Genomic DNA, 25,147 nt, shown 5'->3' with positions numbered 1-25,147 from the left:
TCTCTCTCTCTCTCTCTCTCTCTCTCTCTCTCTCTCTCTCTCTCTTTCTTTCTTCCTTCCTTCCTTCCTTTCTTTGGTTCTTTTAGACAGGGTTTCTCCTGTAGGCCTGACTTTCTGGAGCTCACTCTGTAGACAGACCAGGATGGCCTTGGACTCAGTCTGCCTGTCTCTTCTGGGAACCAAAGGCACACCCCATCATGCCTGACGTATACAGGATAATTTCAACATCCAATTCTGCTGTCCTTTCTTCTGGAGTGCTGGGATTATAGGCGTGCATCACCATAGTTGGCTTTATGTGGTGCTGGGATAAAATCAGGATTTTATGTATCCTAGGCAAATACTCTATCGACTGAGCTACACTCCCAAGGCTGAAGAGAACATGTTTTGTCCAGGTGATCTTACTGATGATCATAACTTGTTAGGTAGGCAATATTTTGTTAGTGACTCACCAATGATGAAATGACACATAAAAAAATTAAAATACTGAAAAAGAGTCTTAAAAGTTCAATGTGATAGGAATGGCTCTTGAGCACAAGTCTTAACTGATTTTTCTATTAATTCAAAAAAGAAAGTGTGTTACCATGGAATCATTAATAAAATGCAAATTAAGAGAAATTAAAGTTTTTTTAAAAAAAATACCAATATAACCAACCCACTTCTATTATACCACTTAGTTAAAATGGATAAATTAGGTTAATTACATTAGTCTGTTGCTTTGAAATAGCAGAATAGAAACATAAGAGATTAGCGTGAGCATGTCTGTGTGTGACTGCACTTGAATGTGTGTAGGTGTTGCCTGTTTACCATGGAATAAATGTGGCAAGTTGGTTCTCTCCTCCCACCATGTGGATTCAGGGGTTGAACTCGGGTCATCAGTACTTGACCATGGGACCCTCACTCACCAGCTCTGAACTATGTCTTTAAAGAATGTAATTACAACAGCAAGGAAGAGAAAATCATCACTATTCTTCATGCACAAACTTTCTAGTACGACTAGAATTATAAGATTACAACTATTACAAAGAAAGAAAATTTAAATTTTATAGTTTGTGTATACTGAAGTATATTTACATGTATTCACTTAAATTTCCTAACAGTTGCTGGAAATGCTACAGGGTTATTAATCAGAATCATTAAGTACATACATTAGTTGGCTGAGACATAAAAACTGATATTGTGTTGTTCACTTTAACTTCAGCTTGCATCAGGAATCAGGGTTCCTCAAAGTTAGTACCTTGCACTTCTCAACTTCTTCCTCGATTTTTTCAACAATAGCTGCATCCAGAATGTGTAAATCACAAGAAGACCGGGACAGAGTACTGACAGGATGTCCTTTTAGCCAAGTAATAATTTCTTGAACTTTCTCAGCCCTACAATAAAAACAGTAGTAATTTTTTCACATTGAAAAATTTTCACATTTAAAATTTCTGAAAGTTATATTAAGGCTCAATAAAAAAAACTTTCTGGGAACTGTGAATTATCAGACTTAAGTAATTAAACCAAAAGTGAAATAATACAAGATAAAAGGTAACATTAGCTGAATGTTTAAACGGAAAGCCTAAACGTGAACTACAGGGCAAGAAACACCACAAATCTTGCTCACCCGTTCTCCTTTTCTCCAGGCCAGATGTCATCTTCATAGAACACGTCCTCTTGGCTGTTTTTTGCTATATAACTAAACAGTTCTGGTGCTCTAGTCAACAAAGAAATAAAATATTCTTTTAAAATATGCAATTAACCTCACATAACCTTCCTATTAATTGATTTTTGTATTCTACTGGGAACATGTACAACATACTGAGGATTTTACAGTATTATTAAGGGATAGTATTAATAAGGAATGAGACTGAAAGGTTGGATAGCTAGAATATTCCTATAACTCTAAGAAAATTCCCATTGGCTGAGAAAGAAATAGTTCAATTATTTAAAAAAACATCCAATTATGACTCAGTTTTCTTTGATAAAAATGTGAGGAATTAGACACACGGAAATAGTATTTGTAGGTTCTTTCCCCACCCCACCACATCCCCTGCCCAGTTTTTGAGATAAGGCTTTTTATGTAACCCAGGCTAATCTCAAATTTATAATCCTCCCGTTCCAGCTTCCTCAGTGATGGGATAACAACCACACTACAACAATATTTAGGCTTTCAAAGTTAACTTTCTAATTTCTGTAATAAAGCTGGAATATTTCATATGTAAACTAAAGGTTTATAAATTTCTTCTGACATTCTTCAAAATTACATTTCTTTTGGAAATTTAAGACTCTACAGTACATCCAAGCAGATTAAACACATCTTTGTCCTTCCCAAATCTACTAAAATGACAATAAAGTAGAAAACTGGTCATAAACCAAAAAAGAGAAATGGAGAAAAATGGGGTATGTAATGTCACATGGTCTGGGAATAAACATTTTGACATTAGATATTGGAGAAATGTGATTTAGCTGATCTGATAGGAAGAAGCAGACTAAGCATCAGGGCCAGTCACTAGATGAGAGAGCAGCCACCAGTCACAAAAAGGTGACAATACCTCTGCCTAGTGTTTCATGAGCTGCACTAAAAGCAAGTTTCCTACTCCCAGTTCAGGATCTCACTTGTGAACTGCGTTTTTTTTTTTTTTTTTTTTTTTTTTTTTTTTTTTTTTTTTTTTTTTTTTTTTTTTTTTTTTTATTAATTTTAAATCCTATCCCGAAAGATTCCCATACCCCTCCCCCCACCTCTGTTCCCCTACCCACCCACTCCCACTACTTGGCCCCGGCCTTGCCTTGTGCTAGGTCATATGGGTGAACTGCGTTTTTGTTATGCGGCATAAACTTACACAATTGAAAAAAACAGGTAATCAAAAAAGTCTGTTCTTGGACTGGTGAGATGGCTCAGCGGGTAAGAGCACTGATTGCTCTTCCAAAGGTCATGAGTTCAAATCCCAGCAACCACAGTGGCTCACAACCACCTGTAATGAGATCTGACGACCTCTTCTGGAGTATCTGAAGACAGCTACAATGTACTTCTGTATAATAGTAAAGAAATCTTTGGGCCAGAGCGAGCAGGGCCAGCTGAAGCAAGCAGAGGTCCTAAAATTCAATTCCCAACAACCACATGAAGGCTCCCAACCATTTGTACAGCTACAGTGTACTCACATACATAAAATAAATAAGTAAATCTTTAAAAAAAAAAAGTCACGGTGTTTTTGTTTTTGTTTTTTTTTAAAGTCTGTTCTTGAATCTGCAAAGCTTCACTAATTATAGACTTAAGGCGTATTTAATAGCATTTACATTGAAAATGTATGCATGCAGTTGGGATAGGTGGTTACTTGCCTATCACCCCTGAAAAATAGCTGCAGATATATTTTAGACAGGTTAGCAAAGAAATTGTCTAGCTGCAGTTATACCTGAGACAGAGCTGAGGAGGGTTATCCCCGAGAGAGACAGAGCTGAGGGAGGCTATACGAGAGAGAGAGAGAGAGAGAGAGAGAGAGAGAGAGAGAGAGAGAGAGAGAGAGAGAGAGAGAGAGAGCGCTGAGGGGGTTATACCCGAGAGAGACAGAGCTGAGGGGTACGGAGGGCACAGAGGAAAGGCTAGGAACTGAGCATGTGTGGAGTTCATGCACAGTGAGTGGCTACACAGCCTGTGGGCATAACGTCTTGAGGAAGCAGACTCTGAGAAGGACACAGACATGGACAAGCTTAGTGGGGAGACTTGTAAAACCAATAGTGGTGGGCAGGGAAAAGAAAACAAGCAGAACTAGGCAACGGAAACAGGAAGCTGTGAAGCTGTGACTCGTTCTCAGTGAATTTCATGGCCAATTCCACAAAGATCTCAAACTGGGGAGCCCTTCAGATCTGTCCAGGAATGGGGCAGGCAGGTTGCTTTTGCTGTCATTATCTCCTACACCAGAAGGAACTGTGTTGTGAAAAGGGAACATGACCCTAGGTAGGCAGTGTTCTTCACACAATTCCAGAAGAGAGCTTGCAAGTGGAGGGTCTAGCAGCATTACCACTCCCAGGGGAAAAGATCCTTCAGTCTAAGAAAGGTCTGGGGAGGGTGGGAAGTAATCACAGAAGCCACAGGGCAACAAACCTATTTTACCTAATTAGTTTCCAGAACACTAACAGTCAGGGTTGTTCCTTATATCCATCATGCAAGGAAAAAGCTAGAAGATACCTCTCTAGGAAAAGTTAGCCAGTTAGAGAGAAGACACACACACACAGCCTAATGATATTAGAATAAGATATGTTTTTAGAAATAATAATGTCCCATGTCAGGCTGGAGAGATGGCTCAGTGGTTAAGAGCACTGTCTGCTCTTCCAGAGGTCCTGAGTTCAATTCCCAGCAACTACATTCCCAGTGGTGGCTCACAACATCTGTAATAGGATCTTATGCACTCTTCTGGGTGTGTCTGAACAGAGCAATGGTGTACTCACATATACAAAATAAATAAATAAATCTTAAAAAAAAAAAACAGTGTCCCATGTGATAAATCCCACCCAAGTACACTAAATTCCCAATAGGCTTTTTGGCACATCCTTGTTAAACAGACACCAATAAGCACTAGAAGTGGAGAAACAAACAAACAAACATAAAATAAAAAATTCTTTAACATACAAGGTCCAAGAAATCAAATAGAGGAGAAAAATAATTTGGAGAAAATTGGAGATTAAAAAAAAAGACATTTAGTTGGCTCACCTCTACCTGTAAGTCCCGCTCTAGGAGATCTGATGTCTTCTGGACTCTGCAGGCACCCACAAACATGTGGTGTGTGTGATACAAGAGAATAATACCAGTACCCAGGAGGCCAAGGCAGGGAGATTACAGGTTTCAGGCCAGTCTGTACTTCTTTTTGATTTTGAGGCCAGCCTCAGGGGAGGGGAGGGGTGCTATACCTGGAGCCCTTGTCCTTAACAACAACAACAACAACAACAACAATAACAACAACAACAACAACAACAAAAGCACAACCAGCCAACCAACCATCAAAAACCAAGATAACTAAAGATGTCTCTTAGAATATGGCCATATGAAGAAGAATGAGAAAGAGTAGAAAGAAACAATAATCATGACATGTCTAGCTGCAAATGTTTATCATAAGCATGTAAACCTAATAGATTTAACAGAAACTTGTAATAAAAACCTAGTGGGAGGAAATATGTTCATGCCTATATGGGGGCTGAGAGAAAGAAGAAGAGCTGGAAGCTCATAGAGAACCCGTCACAGTCAGAAATCAATGGCTATGTGACAACTGAAAAAGTAAACACTATTTTTTGCAGTGCTATAGACCAAACTCAAAGCCTTCACCATGCTAATTAAGCAGGTGTTCTTGAAACTCAAGGTCAAGGAAAAAAGAAAAAGAAGTCTGAATGTGACCTTTTAAGGAAATATGGAAATTAGTAGAGAAGCTAAATTTTCATATGGCAATATGTAACTGAATTTTCCATCACCCTTTAAAAAATACAGAATGTTGAGGCGGGGGATGGCTTAGTGTATAAAAGCGTTTGCCTCTTGTAAGTAAGCCTATTACCTGAGTTAAATTCTCCGAACCCATATAAGGTCTGAAAGAACTCTCTCCACAAGGCTGTCTTCTGACTTTCACACCCACATGGTGGGACACACCTCTCCCTCAGTATGCATATGTGCAGTCTCTGTGCACACACACAATACACTAATACAAATTTAAATAATATTAAAAAGATATAGAGTATGACTTTATTTGGAAATGACTGGTACCATTCCAAATAGGCTGAAATGTACACAGGTGAAAGCTTATATGAAGACAGGTAGGGAAAGAGATTGTCACCTGAAGAGGGCTGGAATGATCAATCTACAAGCCAAGTAATACATAAAGTTATAGGAACATAGGAGAGCTAGGCGACTATAATCCTGTTATAACCTTGGTTCTGGTTACTAGAATGGTGAGACAATGAAGTCACCTTGGTGAGAGCAGCTACCTGGAGTACTGTCTTAGGAGGACCCTGTGACACCAATACAGGGACCCGCAATGACAAGGAAGATAGAAACCTATGGTAGAGAGAACGGTAAGTTGTACATCAGAAGAGAATGTATTAACTATATATCTAGGTATCGACTCACTTAAAATTTACTAATAAAAATAGTACTACATTTCTGAATTATTATTAATGCCATTCTTCTTCTTGAGACAAGGTCTGAGACATAGCCCAGGTTGGCCTTAAACGCACTAAGTATGTAAGTATGGTCTCCAATTCCCAATCCTTCTGCCTTTGGCTCCTGTGCTGGGCCGCCATGCCTAGCTGATGCTATACACTTTATGAAGGACATAATCTCTTCTTCATACAACTGCGGCAGGCGAGTAGGCTGGGAGCCGCCTGCTTGGCACTCACCTCTCTATGTACTCTGCGAGGAGCTGCTCTGCTGCCGACGAGTACATCCACTCGCTCCCCACTTTCTTTGTATAGCCAGGGACTTCCTCATTTTTCTTGTTGAATTTGAGATTTAAACCCACATTTGCTTTATGGTCTCCATGAGGGCTAAGTTTAAATCACATATACACATAAGTGTTTTAAAATTTGTTCAAAAATGAAAAAGTATGCTTTTTTTTTTTTTTTTGGTACAGTGCTAGGGATGAATCCAAAGTCCCACAGACGCCAGACAAGCACTACACCACTTAGCTATACCACCAAACCCAACAGTTGTTTTCAATTCTTAGAAAAGCTCAGTTCTGATTGTTCTACATTTTAGTCTACACGGTTACTTCTAATTAGCAGTAATTAAAAATTATAGGACAGGTTTTAAAATCCAAGTTAAGAAAGCATATAAATAAATTTTGTTATTAGAAAAAAAGAAAATTAACAAGATTCACAGAAATATATTACTGAGGCTCACACACACCCTCTGATACCTTTTTTCAAGGTTAGCTGCTAAAAATACAAACTGTCTTTGAAAACATCTAAAAAATATGCTGTTCATGTAAAGAACCACTGCTGGAGGAATTCATGGGCAACTTAGTCCACAGTCATTAATTGGGAAAAAAAAATCAATACCGAGATAGTAAACATTTAATCTCTATCATTTAATTTTTCTGCCACTTTAAGCAAATATCCCTAACACAAACTTACTTTCTCCTAGATCCTCTTCCAATAAAAATACTTCCTGTAAACCTTGAAACAAGGTATCCACTCACTCCAAGGCGACCGGCCAACACATATCCTGGGTTGTACTTTATAGAGTATTTCTTTAAATATAAAAATAAAGAGGTCAATTATAGAAATACACGTTTACATTAAGTACTACTTGGTTACCTTTGAGATCTGTAGATAGTTAGGACACCACTGCCACCCCCACCCCCGGGGATCTCCGCTTTCTATTTATTTATTTATTTTTAAAGATTTATTTATTTATTATATGTAAATACACTATAGCTGTCTTCAGACACTGCAGAAGAGGGCATCAGATCTTGTTACGGGTGGTTGTGAGCCACCATGTGGTTGCTGGGATTTGAACTCCGGACCTTCGGAAGAGCAGTCGGGTGCTCTTACCCACTGAGCCATCTCACCAGCCCCCGCTTTCTATTTAAAACGAAGGAATAGGAAGCAATCTGTAAATCTGTCTCAAAAATAAATTCTGTAAGTACCAAACACAGAATTCTTCACACAACCTTTTTAAAACTAATTTTCATATTCTAAGCAGGGGTAGCAAGTACCTTGAAGAAAAACAAGGCTTCAAAAATTACTATACATACTGAAGTCAAACACAAGTGCATCGTCAAAAAACAGTTGAGTGAGGAAAGCAGAAAGTGTGAATGTAAATAGTCTCTTCCACTAATACTATCATATCAAAGTCACAGTCAAATAAATGGAAATTTAACTTGTGTAGTTAATGAGTGTAAAATTAAGAAAAAGAAGTGGGAAACTGTGATCAGAATATATTGTAAGAAAAAAAATCTATTTTCAATTAAAAAAATAAAATATTTCAAGCGGCAGAACAAAACAAACAAATAAATAAAACAAACAAACAAACAAAAAAGTATCAGATGGAAGCTGGACAGTGGTGACTCCCAGCACTTGGGAGTCAGAGGCAGGCAGATTTCTGAGTTCAAGGCCAGCCTGGTCTACAGAGTGAACTCCAGGACAGACAGGGCTATACAGAGAAACCTTGTCTTGAACCGCCCCCCTCCCCCCCCACCCCAAAAAAAGTATCAGATAGGATACTTTTTAACCAGGAAGCAAACAATTTACAAATCCAATACCAACTAACACTAACAATCATATCCAATCTTTATATGATATATATAGAAAGACACTAATTTTTACTTATATTCTAATACTTTGTAAGTTATACGGATAGCTTATAATATATATCTATATATCTATATATATATGAATGAAACTGTTTCATGTAGCTCAGGTTGGCCTTGAACTTGCCATGTGCTTGAGGATAATCTTGAACCTCTGATCCTCCTTGCCTCCACCTCCTAAATGCTGGGATTATAGGCTTGGGCCACTAAACTTGTTCATCCAGTGCTGGAGACTGAACCCAAGGAGCCTCATGTACGCTAAGCAAGAACTCTACCACATGAGCTACACTCCCAGCTCCAACAGTTTATATTCTTACTTTATGATCATAGCTGAATAGAGGAATATTTTTACCAACATAACATCAATGTCTTGGGAGTGGTAAGGAATTAAACCAGCTACTATTATTTTACTGATTCTATGTATCTATAGTGATGCTTAATGGATAATCGTTTTTGGTAGGCTAAAATATTAAATTACTATTAAAAATATATAAATGGCAGTAGCCAAATGCAGTGGTACATGTTTATAACCCTAATACTTGGATCAAGATAAGGGAAGGAGGATCAGGAGTTCAAAATTATCCTTGGCTACTCAGTGATGTAAGCCAGCCTGGATTACTTAAAATACTGTCTCAATAGTTAGAGACACACAGAACATGGCTGTTCAACAAGGGTATCATCAGATTTAGTAAGATACTGATCTGGATGAATGTGATGGTTTGTATATGCTTGGCCCAGGGAGTGGCACTATTACAAGGTGTGGCCCTGTTGGAGTAGGTGTGTCACTGTGGGCATGGGCTTTAAAACCCTCCTTGCTGCCTGGAAGCCAGTCTTAGCTGCCTTTGGAGGAAGAGGTGGAACTCTCAGCTCCTCCAGCTCCATCTGCCTGGACATTGCCATGCTCTATCTAACCTTGATGATACAGACGGAAACTCTGAATCTGTAAGCCAGCTCCAGTTAAAGCATTCCACTGTTCTACAAATCCAAATTCACAAAATCAACATTCTTCCAAACAACGGCACGGTCAGGCCTATCATATCAATGCCCTAGCCCTGGTACCAACTTCTGTCTTTCTGCTGTGAACAGACTCCAAGACCAAGGTAACTCTTATAAAGGACATTTAATTGGAGCTGGCTTACAGGTTCAGTCCCTAGTTTCAATGCTAGGGATTAAACTGGGTACTTACATATGCTATGCTAGATTGTTATGAATAGATCTATACGAATTTATATTTTTCCCTTACACTTTCAGTATGTGTATGTTTATCAGTAGGCATGCATATCACAATGCATGTGTGGAGAATAAACTTGGTATCATTCTTCAGAAGCCATCTACTTGAGTTTTTTTCTCTTGTGAGACAGGATCTCTCACTAGGCCTGGCATTCATCAATTAGGCTCAGCTGGCTGGCAAAGTTAGCTCCAGGGACTCGTATTCCATTACTGACATTAAGCTCAGCTCTCATCCAAGGGGACATGAACTGGGGACAGGTACTGGGGGCATGAACTAGGGACATGCTTCATTAAAAATATTTTACTAACTCAACTATTTCCTTAGCCCATTACACTGATTCTTAAAATACAGAAATTAATTTTAAGGAGGGAAAAATATCCTAGCATTAAAAAAGTTTATTTTAAACAACAACAGCTATTGTACTTACATGCTGATTCTGTATTAAAGCATCAAGATTCGGTTCACATGGAATGCTGAAAACCACACGAATTCTACCTTCTGTAATCACATCTCCTGAATCCTGAACCTGGGGGTGGAGGAAACCACACTGTTTTTTTTTTTTTTTTTCTTTTTCTTTGTTTTTAACCACACTGTTTTAATCTGTTATTATATTCATTTATGTTTCTCCTTATCTGAATTTTACTCTTTTAAAATAGAACACAACAATAAAATTAGACATGGAAATTTTCTTGTAATTTATAACAAGAATTAAGATTGTTTGAGGCAGTCATTTTATATTTGCTTTAGTAGATATTAATCACATCTAAAAATTCACTTCCTGTAGATAACATCAAATTACCAAAATGTTGCAAATAATATTTGAAAACATTTACCTTGATAATACCATAAATTAATTAATACCATTGTTAATACCATAAAGAATGTGTCTTTAATATTTGTATACTATGTGCATATTTACATGCATGGAACACTAACAACTATTACTATTACTACTATTATTTTGAAACAAGGTTTCAGTGTGCATTTTTGCTTAGCATTGAACTCATTTATCATTTAGGTTGGTCTCAAACTTGGTAACCCACTGGTTCAGCTTCCTGAGTGCTGGGGTTATAAACGTGTACTACAATCCCCAGGACCATTCATGCTCTGAGGATACCTTAAAGACATCATTTCCTTTACCTGTATTTTAGCATTCTTTTTTTTTTTTTTAAAGATTTATTTTATTTATATGAGTACATTGTAGCTGTCTTCAGACACAGCAGAAGGCATCAGATCTCATTATAGATGGTTGTGAGCCACCATGTGGTTGCTGAGAATTGAATTCAGGACCTCTGGAAGAACAGTCAGTGCTCTTAACCGCTGAGCCATCTCTCCAGCCCCTTCCTATATGTTATGTTTGTGGTCTGGAGATCAAACCCAGGGACTTGTCCATGCTAGGTAGGTGCTTCACCACTGACCAATATCCACAATAGAAACTTTCTTGTTTTATCTTTTTATTATTACTATGCAATGATGAATTTTTGATTTGCTTCACTAACTTCTAATTTGTTAGTGCACTTAATTATTCTGCTCCTTGAACTATTAGGATGTGGCCACAGGAGCCCCTCTGCCTCCCTTCCCATGCTCACCGACAGGACCCTTTCATTCTTTTTGCACTTCTTACTTCCTGGCATCAGATGTAGCAAGCTCATTTTGTGTCATCTTGGTTTGAGACTTACCATCAGGTAGGTACTTTATTGAGAAGAACTGCAGTTTTTAGCGAATGTTATGATCTTAGAGGTCTAGATCTGGGTATTTCGTGTGTTCACTAATACCAGAGCATCTTCTTATGCTTTTGAAAGATATGTGTATGGGCACACACAAACATGTACACATAAGCACGTATGATTCAGAATTATTAACAGTACCTCCATTATGCCCCCAACAGACTCTTCTTATTTTTTTCAGTGGGAATAGTGGGGTTATTGAAAATAAAAATACATATAAAAATTCATTACCCTGTATCTAAAACTTTCTTAAAATAATTTTATAATTGCTTCAGATATAACCTAATAAACAAGTGTATTAAAAAATACCAGACTTTGAACTCTTTTTCCCACCTCCTGATCACTGGCTCGTCACTAAAGCTAAATGCTGTGTTTTTAAGTTAATAGAGTGAATTATTTCTTATGTTTCCCATTTAGCATTACATTTTATTTTGCACTTATGATGCAAGATCTGTATTAACTTGAAAGAAGGAAAAAAGTTAATAAAAAATTGAAACTAACTTCTCCAGTGCAGCCATAATAAGGAGTTCCAAGCATAAAGACCATACTTCTGGGAGGAAACAAGTCATCCAACGTTCTGATACTGGAGAAACGGGAGTCAAAAGCTCGGATGTCCTATACAAAATGAAATATAATAGTCAATCTTCAAGCTAATATTTATAAAACCTGCATATCATCTTTTTTTTCTTATGGAATTAAATCTGAAATGTCAGCAAATGTCAAATATAAAGATTTCCTGTAAAATAATACCAAGATTTAAGACACAGTGACTTGATACAGTATGCTCTCTAGACACTTCATACTTTTATCTAGTTCATTTACTTCTTACATAACCACTGGGAGCAGACACTCATTATTAACTTTATTTGCAAAGACTGTCAAAAGGGGATGAACCTTGTCCAAGGTCACATAGCAAAGAAGCTATCTCAGCCAGTCTGTGCTCTTAACTACTACACTATTGCTTATTAAGAGAGAAACACAAATTACAGGGTTAGAAATACAGCAGTATTTATCCAAGGGATAGGACTAGATTTCAAGTCCCTTCCACACTGTGTACGTCTGAAACCATTGTCAGTATACCAAAGCCTATGAATTCTTTTATACATATCCGTCTATGACAGATTCCTTTATATACTGGATAACACTGAGAGATAACAGCAATAAAAGACTCTAAATGTGGCCTCTTTCTTTCAGGGTCTTGCACTGTATTCACTTCTTTCCTTTATGGGATGATGCAACTATACAAGGCCTCCATGATGAAATGTGGTGAATGACTAAGTTATGAGATATGGGCGAATGCTCCAAGCTTGAAGTGCAGCAGCAACAGTGAAACTAGAACTTTTCTTCACAACTTCATGTATGGGAGACTCCTTCTTATAACCTGTAATCAGACCATCCTCAGCATATGGGGAAAGTTTCATCTTTTCATTTGAAGGAAGCATATTTAATTGCCAGTACCACTACCCTTGCACTTTGGAGTCATTTACTAAAATAAATGTTCCCATCTACCATGGTACCATGACAGCCGAGCTGGGGCTGAGCAGGCAGCCCATACAGCAAGGATGCACTGGAGTAAGATGAGTTCCAGCTGAGGGAGAACGAAAGATTCACTCTAATATTTAGAATGGTGACCATGTAAAAATGTTATGCCAGGCGTGGTGGCACACGCCTTTAATCCCAGCACTCGGGAGGTAGAGGCAGGCGGATTTCTGAGTTCGAGGCCAGCCTGGTCTACCAGGCTGAGTTCCAGGTCAGCCAGGGCCACACAGAGAAACCCTGTCTCAACACCCCCACCCCCACCCCCCCAAAAAAAGTATGAATTGCTTAATTCTGGCATTTTCCAGGTAATAGTTTGACATTGGTTGAATGCAGGTAACTGAAGCTATGAAAAAGCAAACATTGACTTTCTACTGACACCTTATAATATTGGGGATTATGCAGAGCTCAAGCCTTTAATATTCATTAGTTTAATTCTGGCACAAAGATAATTGTTTTAAAGAAAGGATCTTGATATGTTGCCCATGATGGTCTCTAATACACAATCTTCTTGCTTCAATTTCCTAAGTGCTAGGACTACAGATATTCATCACTACACCTATCTAAGCCAATATTTTTGAAGGATTAAAAAAAAAATGCTGACATGTTAAGAATGAAGGGTGTATGTGCTAGAAAATTGATTCTAGAAAATATGTTCTTAAAAACTACCACAACATTGTCCAAACATGGTGGCGCACAGCAATAATTCCAGTACTCAGAGGAGGTAGAGACAGGTGGATCAGTGTGAGTTCACAACTACTTGTTTGATATAGTGAGTTCCAGGACAGTCAGTGCTATGTAATTGAGAGTCCTTCTCTCAAAAAAACAGAAAACAGGGCTGGTGAGATGGCTCAGTGGGTAAGAGCACCCGACTGCTCTTCCGAAGGTCCGGAGTTCAAATCCCAGCAACCACATGGTGGCTCACAACCACCTATAACGAGATCTGACACCCTCTTCTATCTAGAGTGTCTGAAGACAGCTACAGTGTACTTACATATAATAAATAAATCTTTAAAAAAAAAAAAAACAGAAAACAAAACAAAACAAAAGAAACAAAATCCCAAATCAACCAACCAACACTAAATGAACAACAACAACAACAACAACAACAAAATATCCAACAAAATCAAAACCATGTACATACTTAAGGAACATGGAATAATCCTTATAAAGAATAATATTAAAAAATATATATATATATAAAAAAAAACAAACCCAAACCAGAAGAAAAACATTTAGTGTGCTTGTGTCCGATGGCGATTTGTAGGAGCTCATTCTCCCCTTCTAAAGTCCTCATGTGCGGATGTTCTGGAGATAGAATTTAGGTTGTTGGCTTGGCTACAAGCATTCTGACCTGCTGAGTCATCTCGGCAGCCCCCAAATAATATATTTTATAAATTATGTTAAAAAGCTTTATTATATATCGCTAAATCATTATTCTATTCATAAATATTAATTATTATAACTGTTTTTTTCTTTTTTCTTTCGTTGCTGAGTCTTTAAACATCTAGGACTTTATGAATGCTCGGCAAGTAGTCTGTTTCTGAGCTGTATCTGTAGTACTTTAAGAAACTTTTCTTTTGATACATGTTTGTGCTAAATTGCCCAGCTGCCTAGGCTGGCCTTGAACTCACATCTGGCTTAGATAGACCTTGAACCTGTAATCTTTCTACTTCAGCCTCCCAAGCAGATGGGATTACAGGGGTGTGCACAGACCTTTCTGGCAGGGACTTTTTTTTTTTTTTTTTTTTTTAAAAAGCTTTATTTATTTATTATTATATGTAATTACACACATAGCTGTCTTCAGACACTCCAGAAGAGGGCGTCAGGTCTTGTTACAGATGGTTATGAGCCACCATGTGGTTGCTGGGATTTGAACTCAGGACCTTTGGAAGAGCAGTCGGGTGCTCTTACCCACTGAGCCATCTCACCAGCCCAAGGGACTTTTTATACAATGTGTACAGTATATATTAAGAGAGAATTGAGACTTGGCCAACTTTACCTTAACAACAGTTTGATAAACAAAAGGAAGAATTTGTTTTGACCACTGTTTTTCTAGACGAACTTCACCATTCTGATTGATTTGATATTTACGACCCGTGAGCAACTGAGCATACACAACAGCAGATGTTTCATTTATTATTATTCCTTTTCTTCTTAGATATCTAAAGGAAGAATAAAAAAGAAAGAAGAAGTATGTAGAAGTATGTATACAGTCCAGGTGGTAATCATCAATTAAAGCAATTACAACCAAACACCTGCTGAAACAAATGCTCGGCGGTTCTCAACACAGTAGTCCTCAGCCTTCCCTATGTTGGGACCCTTTAATACAGTTAGTTCCTCATGCTGTGCTGACCCCAACTATACAGTTATTTCGTTGCTATTCATAACTCTAATTTTCTTACTGTTATGAATCATAACGTAGATAGATCTGTGTTTCCAACAGTCTTAGGTAACCCGTGTGAAAGGGTCGCTTAACCTGCAAAAGGGCTGCTATGCCCAGGTTGAGAACTGCTGCTGTAAACCTTTGATGGTACTGATTTTAGTCTATGGATCATTTCTCCACTGTATTTGTGACTGAATAAGATATTAATCAGTAAAAATGCAGAACTCCACACTCAAGGAAGGCTGGATACACACTCACAAAATAAAGGTAAGGAAAAATTTAAATTGAAAACTGATCTTTTCAATTAAAATTTGCATACTTTTTAACATTCCAATCTTTCTCTGTTTTTGAATGGCTTGAGGAATTGAGCAGGCCTTGAACATACTGAGCTGTGTTCCAGCCCTGGCCCTCTTTATCTGTATCTTTGAAGCATAGATTTGACACTGTGCTAAGAGGAGTGAATCAGTCTCACAAACCTCCTGCCTCAGCTTCTGGAGTGTGGTAATTAAGGTTGTATGCCATCATGTTCAACTACATTACTTTTAAAAAATGTATTTATTTAATGTGTATGGATGTTTTGCCTCCATGTCTGTCTGTGCACTCTGTGTGCCTGGAGCCTGTGGAGACCACAGTTAAAGACTGAGTGAGCTGCTGCATGGATGCTGATAAATGAACCAAGGCTAACTCTGTGAAGAGAAGCCAGTCTCATAACCTCTGAGACATTTCTCTAGCTACCAACCACGTCCTCATGACACTCACTGTTCTGAAATTCCTTGTATTTCTTTAGTCCAGTTCGATTGTTCTTTATCTGTAAGTTGGATGACTTTAGATGGTGGGGCAGTTTTTCCCAAATAAACCTTCTGTGTTCCTGGAGGTTCTTCTATGAAAAACCTTAGAAATAAAAACAATGTAAAAATTATATAAGCCTACCTAAATTTTTTTTTTTTTAATGTAGAGCTTATACAGAGTTAGTGTTCAGAGTAAAAAATTTTTACATGGTGCAATTGCAAAACCCTAAATTCAAACCCAAACTTTTTTTTAATACAATAATAAAAACTAGAGAATAGAGTGTGGGAGTTTCCTGCTTTGCATGTTGTTACCTCCCTGAATGCCCAGCAACCTGAGTCATGGTGTGGGGGGAGAGGGGAAGAAGATATCTTGGTTCCATGAATTTGAGACCAGCCTACATAACACAGCAAGATCCTGCCTCACCCCAAGAAAAGATGAGATATTTTAGGTATAAAGAGAACAGGATGCAAATATTGTCTGTATAATGAAAAGATTAAACACTAATTAAAAAAAAATCGGGGCTGGACAGATGGCTCAGCGGTTAAGAGCACTGACTGCTCTTCTAGAGATCCTGAGTTCAAATCCCAGCAACTACATGGTGGCCCACAACCATCTGTTATGAGATCTGACACCCTCTTCTGGCGTGTCTGAAGACAGCTACAGTGTACTTATATATAATAAATAAATAAATCTTTAAAAAAAATCAAAGATGTAAATAATGGGGAAGCATATTGCATTCATGGATTAGCAAACTTTCACAAATTCATCCATAGGTATAAAATTTTTTTTCTTATTTTTAAGCTCCTCCCACCCCATCACTTTCCTCTTCTCTTCTCCCATCTTTCTTTCAAGACAGGGGACAGCTATGTAATACAGGCTATGTAATACAGGCTAGCTTTGAACTTCCTCGTATCCTGGGCTAGTCTTGAATTTGTAGAGATCTTCATGCCTTAGCTTAGAGTGCTGGGATTATGAGTGCGACCTATCATGTCCTTTCTATTTAATAAAATTTCTATAAAAATGTCTTCAATATTCACAGATATAGAACAATCTATCTTAAAAAAGAATCAAGTTAGAAGAGCTAAAACCATTTTAATGATTTAAAAAAGAAAATGGCTTAAGAAAAAGAAGTCAAATGCATCACTATGATGATAAGACTTGGCATACTGTTATAGTAATCAAGAAATTGGAATAGATAGTCCATAAACATGAGTAGACTAGAGAACTAAAAAAACCATCCACACAAATACATTCAGCTTTAAAAAATGTCAGCTGAGTTGGGCGTGGTGGCGCATGCCTTTAATCCCAGTACTCGGGAGGCAGAGGCAGGCGGATTTCTGAGTTCGAGGCCAGTCTGGTCTACAGAATGAGTTCCAGGACAGCCAGGGCTACACAGAGAAACCCTGTCTAGAAAAACAAAAATAAGTAAATAAGTAAACAAATAGGTAAATAAATAAATAAAACCTGTTGACTGCTGTCGTTCCGGGCTCTGTGCAGAGTAGATAAACGCTCTCCCATTGATCCTTAGTCTCAGGCTGTAACTTTTGTTCTCTATTATTTTTAAACATATATTTCATTTTTTATGTGTAAAGTGTAAAAGTCTGCATGCATGCATGTGCCCTGAAGGCCTGAGGAGGCCAGAAGAGGCTTTGGATCCCTGCAACTGGAATTAGGGCTGGCTATGAGCTGCTGTGTGAGAGAGGGAACTAAACCCAGGTCCTCTGCAAGAGTGTACGGGCCCTTCACTGCTGAGGACTCTTGCCAGCTGCTCTAACCAACTTTGATAAAAGCAATCCAACAAAGCAAAGATAATCTTTAACAAATGATGTTTATGGACAAATATATTATACAACCTAAATCTGTAAAATTATGCAAAAATTCACTTAAAATATATCACTGACTTAATGTAAAAGATGATTAAAAACCATAAAATATTTTAAAGAAAATATTAGCAATCTCAACTACATCTAAAAGAGAGAACTAAAGTTTACTGATCCCAAAAATGATCCTCAAGATTTCTCAGAGACAAACTAATACCAGCGAGAGTAAAGACTCAGAGTGATAGTGGCTTTTTATTAATATCATTCATTAAAGAGCACATCAGGGAATATATGCAGTGTTAGGAAACTGTCCCCTGAAAGGAGAGTGGACAAACGACTGGTCTTCTAAAATCAAAATCCGATGTGTGAAGATACTTTTTGACATGTAATAACTAGAAAATTAACTCTGATCCAATTTCTCAAAAACAAAACTTAGTTTTAGTTACACACAAGTGAAAAAGATGACAAGATTTATATGAAATAAGTTTAAAATGAGTAAGAAAGACCTGCCTAACTATTCATTGATTAAGAGAATATGAGCTTAAATAAAATGGCTAAAGTTATTCTTAAAAATAAGACAAGGGGGACTTGAGAGAGGTTCAGTATGTAAGTCGGCTGCTCTTCCAGAGGACCTAGGTTTGATTCTGAGCATTCATATGACAGCTAATAGCTATTTAAAACTCTAGTCCTATACCCTCTTTTGGTCTTCAGACAACAGTTACACACATGACACAAAGACATACCTGCAGGCAAAGCACTCTCTCTATATATAAAATGAATGAATCAAAACAAAACAAAACAAAATAAAACCAATCAATCAAACCAACCAACCAAACCACAAGGCAACATTGTGTGTTCCAGATAAGCCATGGTAACACAGCAAGGCTCAGGCTCATTGCTTTGTTTTAAAAATCAATGTACTGCCTATTTTAGTAGGTAGAAACACCTTATTGCACAGGCCAGACAACACCCAGAGTCTATAGAAGGAGAGAACACACTACCAAATGTTGTCCTCTGACTTCCACTGAACCCCCGCCCCACCACTCATCCATCATACATACACACATATATACTATATAAATCAGTGTATTATTGAAATAGAATCTGGGAAGAATATGAAAAATGAAAGGCTATATATGTTATTAATTCTTATCAGAAAGTTAAATATACTTGCTAAATAACACAATGGTTATTGCTTGGAAAGAACTAGGTCATAAAACCTCCAACTTATTAAAAGAAGAAAAGAAACTAACACAATATAATATATCTAATATATTCCAAGCAATGCATGAAACAAACTGTCAATAATGTTGACATTCAAGTGGTGTGAGCATTGTTCTGGACCACAGTGTAAATGCTCTTATAATAATTTTATCATTCAAAATAAATGAGTTATGAAAGCACAAAGCAAACATAACAGAGGAACATGAACTGTATCTTACTTAGTTTCACCATCTGATACTGCCACAACTCTAGCTTCTTCAAGATGAGGCCAGTTAACGAAGACTGACTTTCCCAGCACTGACGAAGCTATGTTCTCTACACTCTAAAAAGCAAAACCAGAAAAGTTCATTCATTTGTTAAGTCAAAGAGAAAACTTTTCAGAGGCAAATTCTGCAGTTCCATTTAGTTTAAATTGTAAAATGAATGAGATGGATTAGTGATGACAAAATTCCCTTAACTAGGAAAATTCTGAATTTACTTGTTAGATTCATATTTATCTTTCTTACTTCTCTGATAAGAAAGAAGACTGAAAAGAATAGTAGTGATGTCTCTTTACATTCATTTTGGTTGATACTTAAGGCAGCATCTAAGAAATATAAGAAAAAGAAGTTTCTCATATCACTATGTGGCATGTTAACCAAAACGAACATCAGATTTGAAGTTAGGGGACACAATTCCAAATTCTGGTTTTACTTCTTTCAGAAAAATTAATCAAATTATGTTTTCCTTTATGAGCAGAATAGACAATGTCTTCCTTGAACTGCTGAAAATAAAGAAAAATAATATACATAATAGTGTAAAATCCTATAAAATATTCTATATTAAGTAGTATCTTAAGTAAAATATCAGCTTTAAAAAGAAACTAAAGTTTAAATATAAATTTTATTTATCTTTAAAATTACATTTAAGTTTTTTTTGTTTGTTTGCTGTTTGTTTTGAAATAAGAAAGGACTCATGAAGCCTAGGATGGCCTAGAACTTGCTATGTACTATGGATTATGTTGAATTTTCTGCTTACATTTATCAAGTGTTGGGATTGTAGATGTGTCCCTTTAACATGTCCAGTTTAGTATGGTTCTGGGGACCTACCCTAGGGCTTTGTACATCCCAGGCCGTCACTCTATTGAGAGAGTTACATCCCAGCTGAGTTGGTATAGATGGCTTTCTGAGCATTCACACAGCCTCCCTACTACACAGCAGGGCACATTGGGGTTTGCTTTTTTCCTAACCTTGGGGAAGAGGCATGAGGATCAGGACTTAAAGGTCATCCTCACTTATTTAGGGAATTTGAGGCCAGCCTGGGAGACATTAGATCCTGTCTCAAAACAGAAACAAAAAAAAAAATAGTTTTTTGAAAATTTTTATTAGATAATTTCTTTATTTACATTTCAATTGTGAAACAAAAAATTTTTAAGCAATAAGAGATGATTATTTTTATATTCTGTTCAATAATCAGATTTTTCTTAAAGTGAACATCTAAAACTATAGAGAATCAATGCTGTCAAAAAAGCAAGTTTCAACATTAGAACTAAGTTCCCTCAATTATTCTTTCCTTTGTCTATATTCATTTTTTTTTATCTCAGCTCCCTATTTTCAATTTGAAAAAAAATAAAAAAATAAAAAGCACCTTTCTCTCCCAGATTAATTCTTTATGAAGCTCTAAGTGAAATCCACTATTATGTCATGTGTGGTCTTACTATTATATGAATCCTTTTCCATTACAAAAGCATGACGAAATCCCGGGAATTCTACTTTCTTCTGTAGGTGTTTTTTCTGGACCATCTTCTGCTTCTTTGCCTACAGTTACGCTTTCAGCTCTCTTTGTACTAATAAAAGTCAATTTTTAAAAAGAACACTCTCTCTCTCTCTCTCTCTCTCTCTCTCTCTCTCTCTCTCTCTCTCTCTCTCTCTCTCTCTCTCAAGACTGGATTTTGATATGTAGCTCTGGTTGGCTGGAAACTATGTAGATAAGGCTAGCCGTAGACTCCCAGAGATCCACCTGCCTCTGCCTTTGGAGTGCTGGGATTAAAGACATGTAGCCGCTAAGAATGTCCATTTTTATTTTATGTGTACATATGACTGGTGTGAGGTACTCACGGTGGCTAGAGTGGGCACCAGATCCCAGGAGCTGGTGTTATAGCAGCCTGAGATGGGTGCTGGGAACAGTACTCTGGGCCTCCACAGGAACAGCAAGCACTCTTGACTGCTGGGCCATCGCTCCAGCTCTGATCACAGCTTTCTTAGTCAAGGACTTAATGCCTGCCTGCCTCCTTTACTTCTTATGCACCCACTCTTCCATCTCCTGTCTTTAAGAACTGAACTTCTGCACTCACCAATGCACTGCAATGAAATTCAGACAGTTTCAGTTTCTACTTTCCTTCAAGATTTTGCAACATAAAGCTTTGGCCCCAAGTCTTTGTGATACCACTCAACTTGGGAATCTCTCTTTGTAATTTCTGTGTTCTCAGAAAGGTTACCAGTCACTTTAACTGGCTCCTTTGCAGTTGTTATTATTGTGGGTATTTCATTTTTTCCCTTTCATTTGCTTTAAAAAAAAAAAAAAAAAAGATTTATTTGGGATAGAGAAATGGCTCAGAGGTTAAGAGTACTGGATGCTCTTTCAGATGCCCTGAATTCAATTCCCAACAATCAATCACATGGTGGCTCACAACCATCTATACTGTGATCTGGTGCCCTCTTCTGGTCTACATGTAGGCAGAACACTGTATTCATAATAAACAAATATTTTTAAAAGAGACTTATTATGTGTATGAATGTTTTGCTTACATCTATGTATGTTCAAACCAAGTGTGTTTAGTGCCTACAGAAGCCACAAGATAGCATTAGGTACCTTGGAACTGGACTTATAGACTGTTGTAGGTGCTTGGAACCAAATCTAGGTCTTCTCCAAGAGTGACAATTCAAGTCATCTCCCCAGCCCAGGTAACTTCTTTAATGTTGAGATCATGAATGTTGAGATCATGAGTGTAAACTTATTTTGGGAAATAAATTTCAAGGCCTCAGCCATCAGTCATCTGCTGGGAACTTACACTAACAACATCTACGTCTAGTCTAGCTTGAGGAATTTAAGTGTGTGTCAGCAGCTTTTAAAACTGAGTTCCATCTTTGTGAAACACTGGTTAAGAACGGTAACCAAGAAAGCTCTAGTTAGGATATCCTAGTATCCACCTTAAGATTTGATCATGATTAATCTCCCAAACCAACACCTTTCCTATTTTAACTTTTCTTGTCCAGCGAGCCACTATTACTGTCTAGCTCATCAGCCTGGACAGCTCAGTCACAGGTACTCTCGTCCTCCATCTATTGACTTGTACGTTTTACTAGTCTCTTCTTTTTCCAATTTACTCTAGAATATTACTATCAGATGAACCTTTATGCAGATATCAATTTCAAAATAACTGTCACACGAGGTAAAATACAAACTCCTTAGCCTGGTATTCAAGATCCTCTATAAATTGCCTCAGTTTCTCTGTCAGACATAAGGTTAAAAAAAGACCACAGCTATTTATTTTGAAGCTGAGAATACTTCCTTCAACAAGAATGCCTTTCCCTCCCTGTCCTAACATCTCTCAGCACCTGGCTTCAGCCTCTGCTCGCCCACACACGTCCCTCAGCACCAGCCAGCACAGTCTATCTCCTTCAGATTTCATTTATGGTGCTAGTTAGAAAGGCTTTTAGGACCATTTTTAAAGTTGAATCTGAGTTACGGCACATAAAAAACTTGGCAGATATAAACAGTTTTATGCATGGTAAATATTGTATAAATAAAAAACAAATAAATAAATAAACAAAGTACTTACAAGTTCATCTGGTTCTACATTTACTGAAATTTCCAACATCAAGTTTTCACCACGACTACTCTGCTGGAATACTTGAACACCACTTTTCTTCAAAAAAAACTTTAAAAGAATTCAAAAAATTTTAATTTTAATTCTTTATAATCACTTTACTTTTAATAAAGTGAAAAAAGTCTGAATTAAATAGCCACTGACTTTATGTTTGATGTGTTTCAAAGTAGGGAATCCACAGAAATATAATGCCTTCTGGTCAACCCTGGTTATTTTGTTCTTGTTTATGTCTACACGCCAAGCATCTAATGATATCATTTTATACCTAGAAAATAAATCAAAGTATTTAACTTAAAATTCAAACATTATAAACAATTATAGCTTTCAACTTTTTCTTGATTATTTCATAAGAATCACCATTCCTTTAAAAGAGAGATGTATGGTGGCATGTATCTGTAATTCCAGTACATGAGAAGCAGAGGCAGACAAGTTCAAGGCCAGTGTGAATTACAGAATGAGTTCTAAGCCAGCCTAAGAAGGATAGTGAGGCCCTATCTAAAAACCACCACTACTACCACCAGTCACACACACACACACACACACACACACACACACAAACACATGAATTATTCCTTTAAAGAAAATACAGGCATAGTGGTTTATACCTATAATCCCAAACTAGGGAGGCTGAGGTAGGTGGACTGTTCTGAGTTCAATACTAATCTGAACCATAGAATAAAATCCTGTCTCCTAGGAAAAGCCAGCCAGCCAGCCAGCCAGCCAGCCAGCCAGCCAGCTCAACAAGAAACAAATCAGGAGCAATGAAGTGGGTAAAGGCACTTTCTAGGATCCACGTGGTAAAAAGAGAGAACTGACTCCCAAAAGTTGTCCTTTGATCTCCATATACTTGAGGCACACTTGTTCCTAAGTACACATGCATATGAACACACACACACACATACATACATACAACACAAATATAAAAAAAAAGAAAAATTTTATGACAAAAAACCTAAAGTAAAGCAAACATAAACAAAGAAATCAGAGCAATCCAGATCCTCTGCTGTCACTAGTCTAGATACTATTAGGCCTGGAGATCACTACGTTAAGGTTTTTTTTATCCCACTAACTTAGGACAAGCTATATATAATTTATTATTAACAACCAAGGAGCAAGGAGATGGCTCAGGCAGTGCAATGCTGGCTCCCACACCCGAGGACCTAAGTTTAGTGCCCAGCATACACCTAAAAGGCGGGTGCAGCAGCATGTCCCTGCAAGCCCAGTGCTGGGAGCTGGGGACAGGAGGAGCCCTGCGCATGCTGGCTAGCCAGTCTAACAAAATTGGTGATTTCCAGGTTCAGTGAGACAATCTATCTAAAAATAAATGAATAAATGAATAAGTACAAGTATAGAATGATTGAGAGAGATATCAACCTATACTCATATTCACACACAAAGGGAAACAAAGCATAATATAACTCTCTTCCATGCTCTAAAAGATTAACATTTCATAATCTATTTATGTTTCCTTTTACTTTTACAAAAAAATAAATACTACAACTGAAAATGTTTACTTAGTTGTTATATAAAAACATTTTCAGGGAAGGTAAGAAAAGAGGAAAAATGGGAGTGGAATTTTAATGGGAAGAGAATGAAAAACAGATTGAAGGAGCAAAATAGAGGTTCTTGATTTTTTTGTATGTGGCTTGAGTAGTGGATGGTAGTAAGAGGGCAAGTTAGGGTGTAATGCTGGGGACAGAGCTAAGTTAGAGTGTAATGCCAGGGACAGAGCTGAGCTAGGGTGTGATGCCAGGGACAGAGCTGAGCTAGGGTGTGATGCCAGGGACAGAGCTGAGTTAGGGTGTGATGCTGGGGACAGAAATGAGTTAGGGTGTGATGCTGGGGACAGAGCTGAGTTAGGGTGTGATGCTGGGGACAGAAATGAGTTAGGGTGTGATGCTGGGGACAGAGCTGAGTTAGGGTATAATGATGGGGACAGAACTGAATTAGGGTGTAATGCCAGTGACAGAGCTGAATTAGGGCGTGATGCTGGGGACAGAGCTGAGTTAGGGTGTAATGATGGGGACAGAGCTGAGTTAGAGCGTAATGCTGGGGACAGAGACATGACAATGAAAACAAAACTACACCTACACACACTTAAAACAGAACTGTCTATAAAGTACAGAGATATACTAGAAAGAAAGAGTATGTGACTGTAGTAGGAGAGAGAGCAAGCACCTGCTCAAGGTGGAGAATGACGTGACCGATGGAGAGAGGAGCCTAGCGATGGAGAGAGGAGCCTAGCGATGGAGAGAGGAGCCTAGCGATGGAGAGAGGAGCCTAGCGATGGAGAGAGGAG

At 37.7% G+C, this 25,147-nt stretch overlaps 1 protein-coding gene across 2 annotated transcripts in view; it reads right to left on the bottom strand.

Moving 5' to 3' along the window:
- Positions 1-25,147, bottom strand: part of Xrn1 (5'-3' exoribonuclease 1) — a 102,277-nt gene that overhangs the window by 40,195 nt on the left and 36,935 nt on the right. For both annotated transcript variants that reach the window (XM_021207220.1, XM_021207221.2), the window contains exons 17-27: positions 22,993-23,113; positions 22,801-22,899; positions 19,199-19,302; positions 15,907-16,038; positions 14,764-14,926; positions 11,727-11,840; positions 9,926-10,024; positions 7,090-7,205; positions 6,355-6,501; positions 1,604-1,693; positions 1,235-1,370 (exon numbers count right to left, since the gene is read on the bottom strand). In XM_021207220.1, coding sequence (XP_021062879.1) covers positions 1,235-1,370; positions 1,604-1,693; positions 6,355-6,501; positions 7,090-7,205; positions 9,926-10,024; positions 11,727-11,840; positions 14,764-14,926; positions 15,907-16,038; positions 19,199-19,302; positions 22,801-22,899; positions 22,993-23,113 — 1,321 coding nt within the window. The remainder of the gene's footprint in view (positions 1-1,234; positions 1,371-1,603; positions 1,694-6,354; positions 6,502-7,089; positions 7,206-9,925; positions 10,025-11,726; positions 11,841-14,763; positions 14,927-15,906; positions 16,039-19,198; positions 19,303-22,800; positions 22,900-22,992; positions 23,114-25,147) is intronic.

Source organism: Mus pahari, chromosome 10 (assembly GCF_900095145.1).
Source record: "Mus pahari chromosome 10, PAHARI_EIJ_v1.1, whole genome shotgun sequence".
Taxonomy (NCBI): domain Eukaryota; kingdom Metazoa; phylum Chordata; class Mammalia; order Rodentia; family Muridae; genus Mus; species Mus pahari.
Note: the sequence above shows the minus strand (reverse complement) of the source record. Positions and strands in the feature narration are given on the sequence as shown.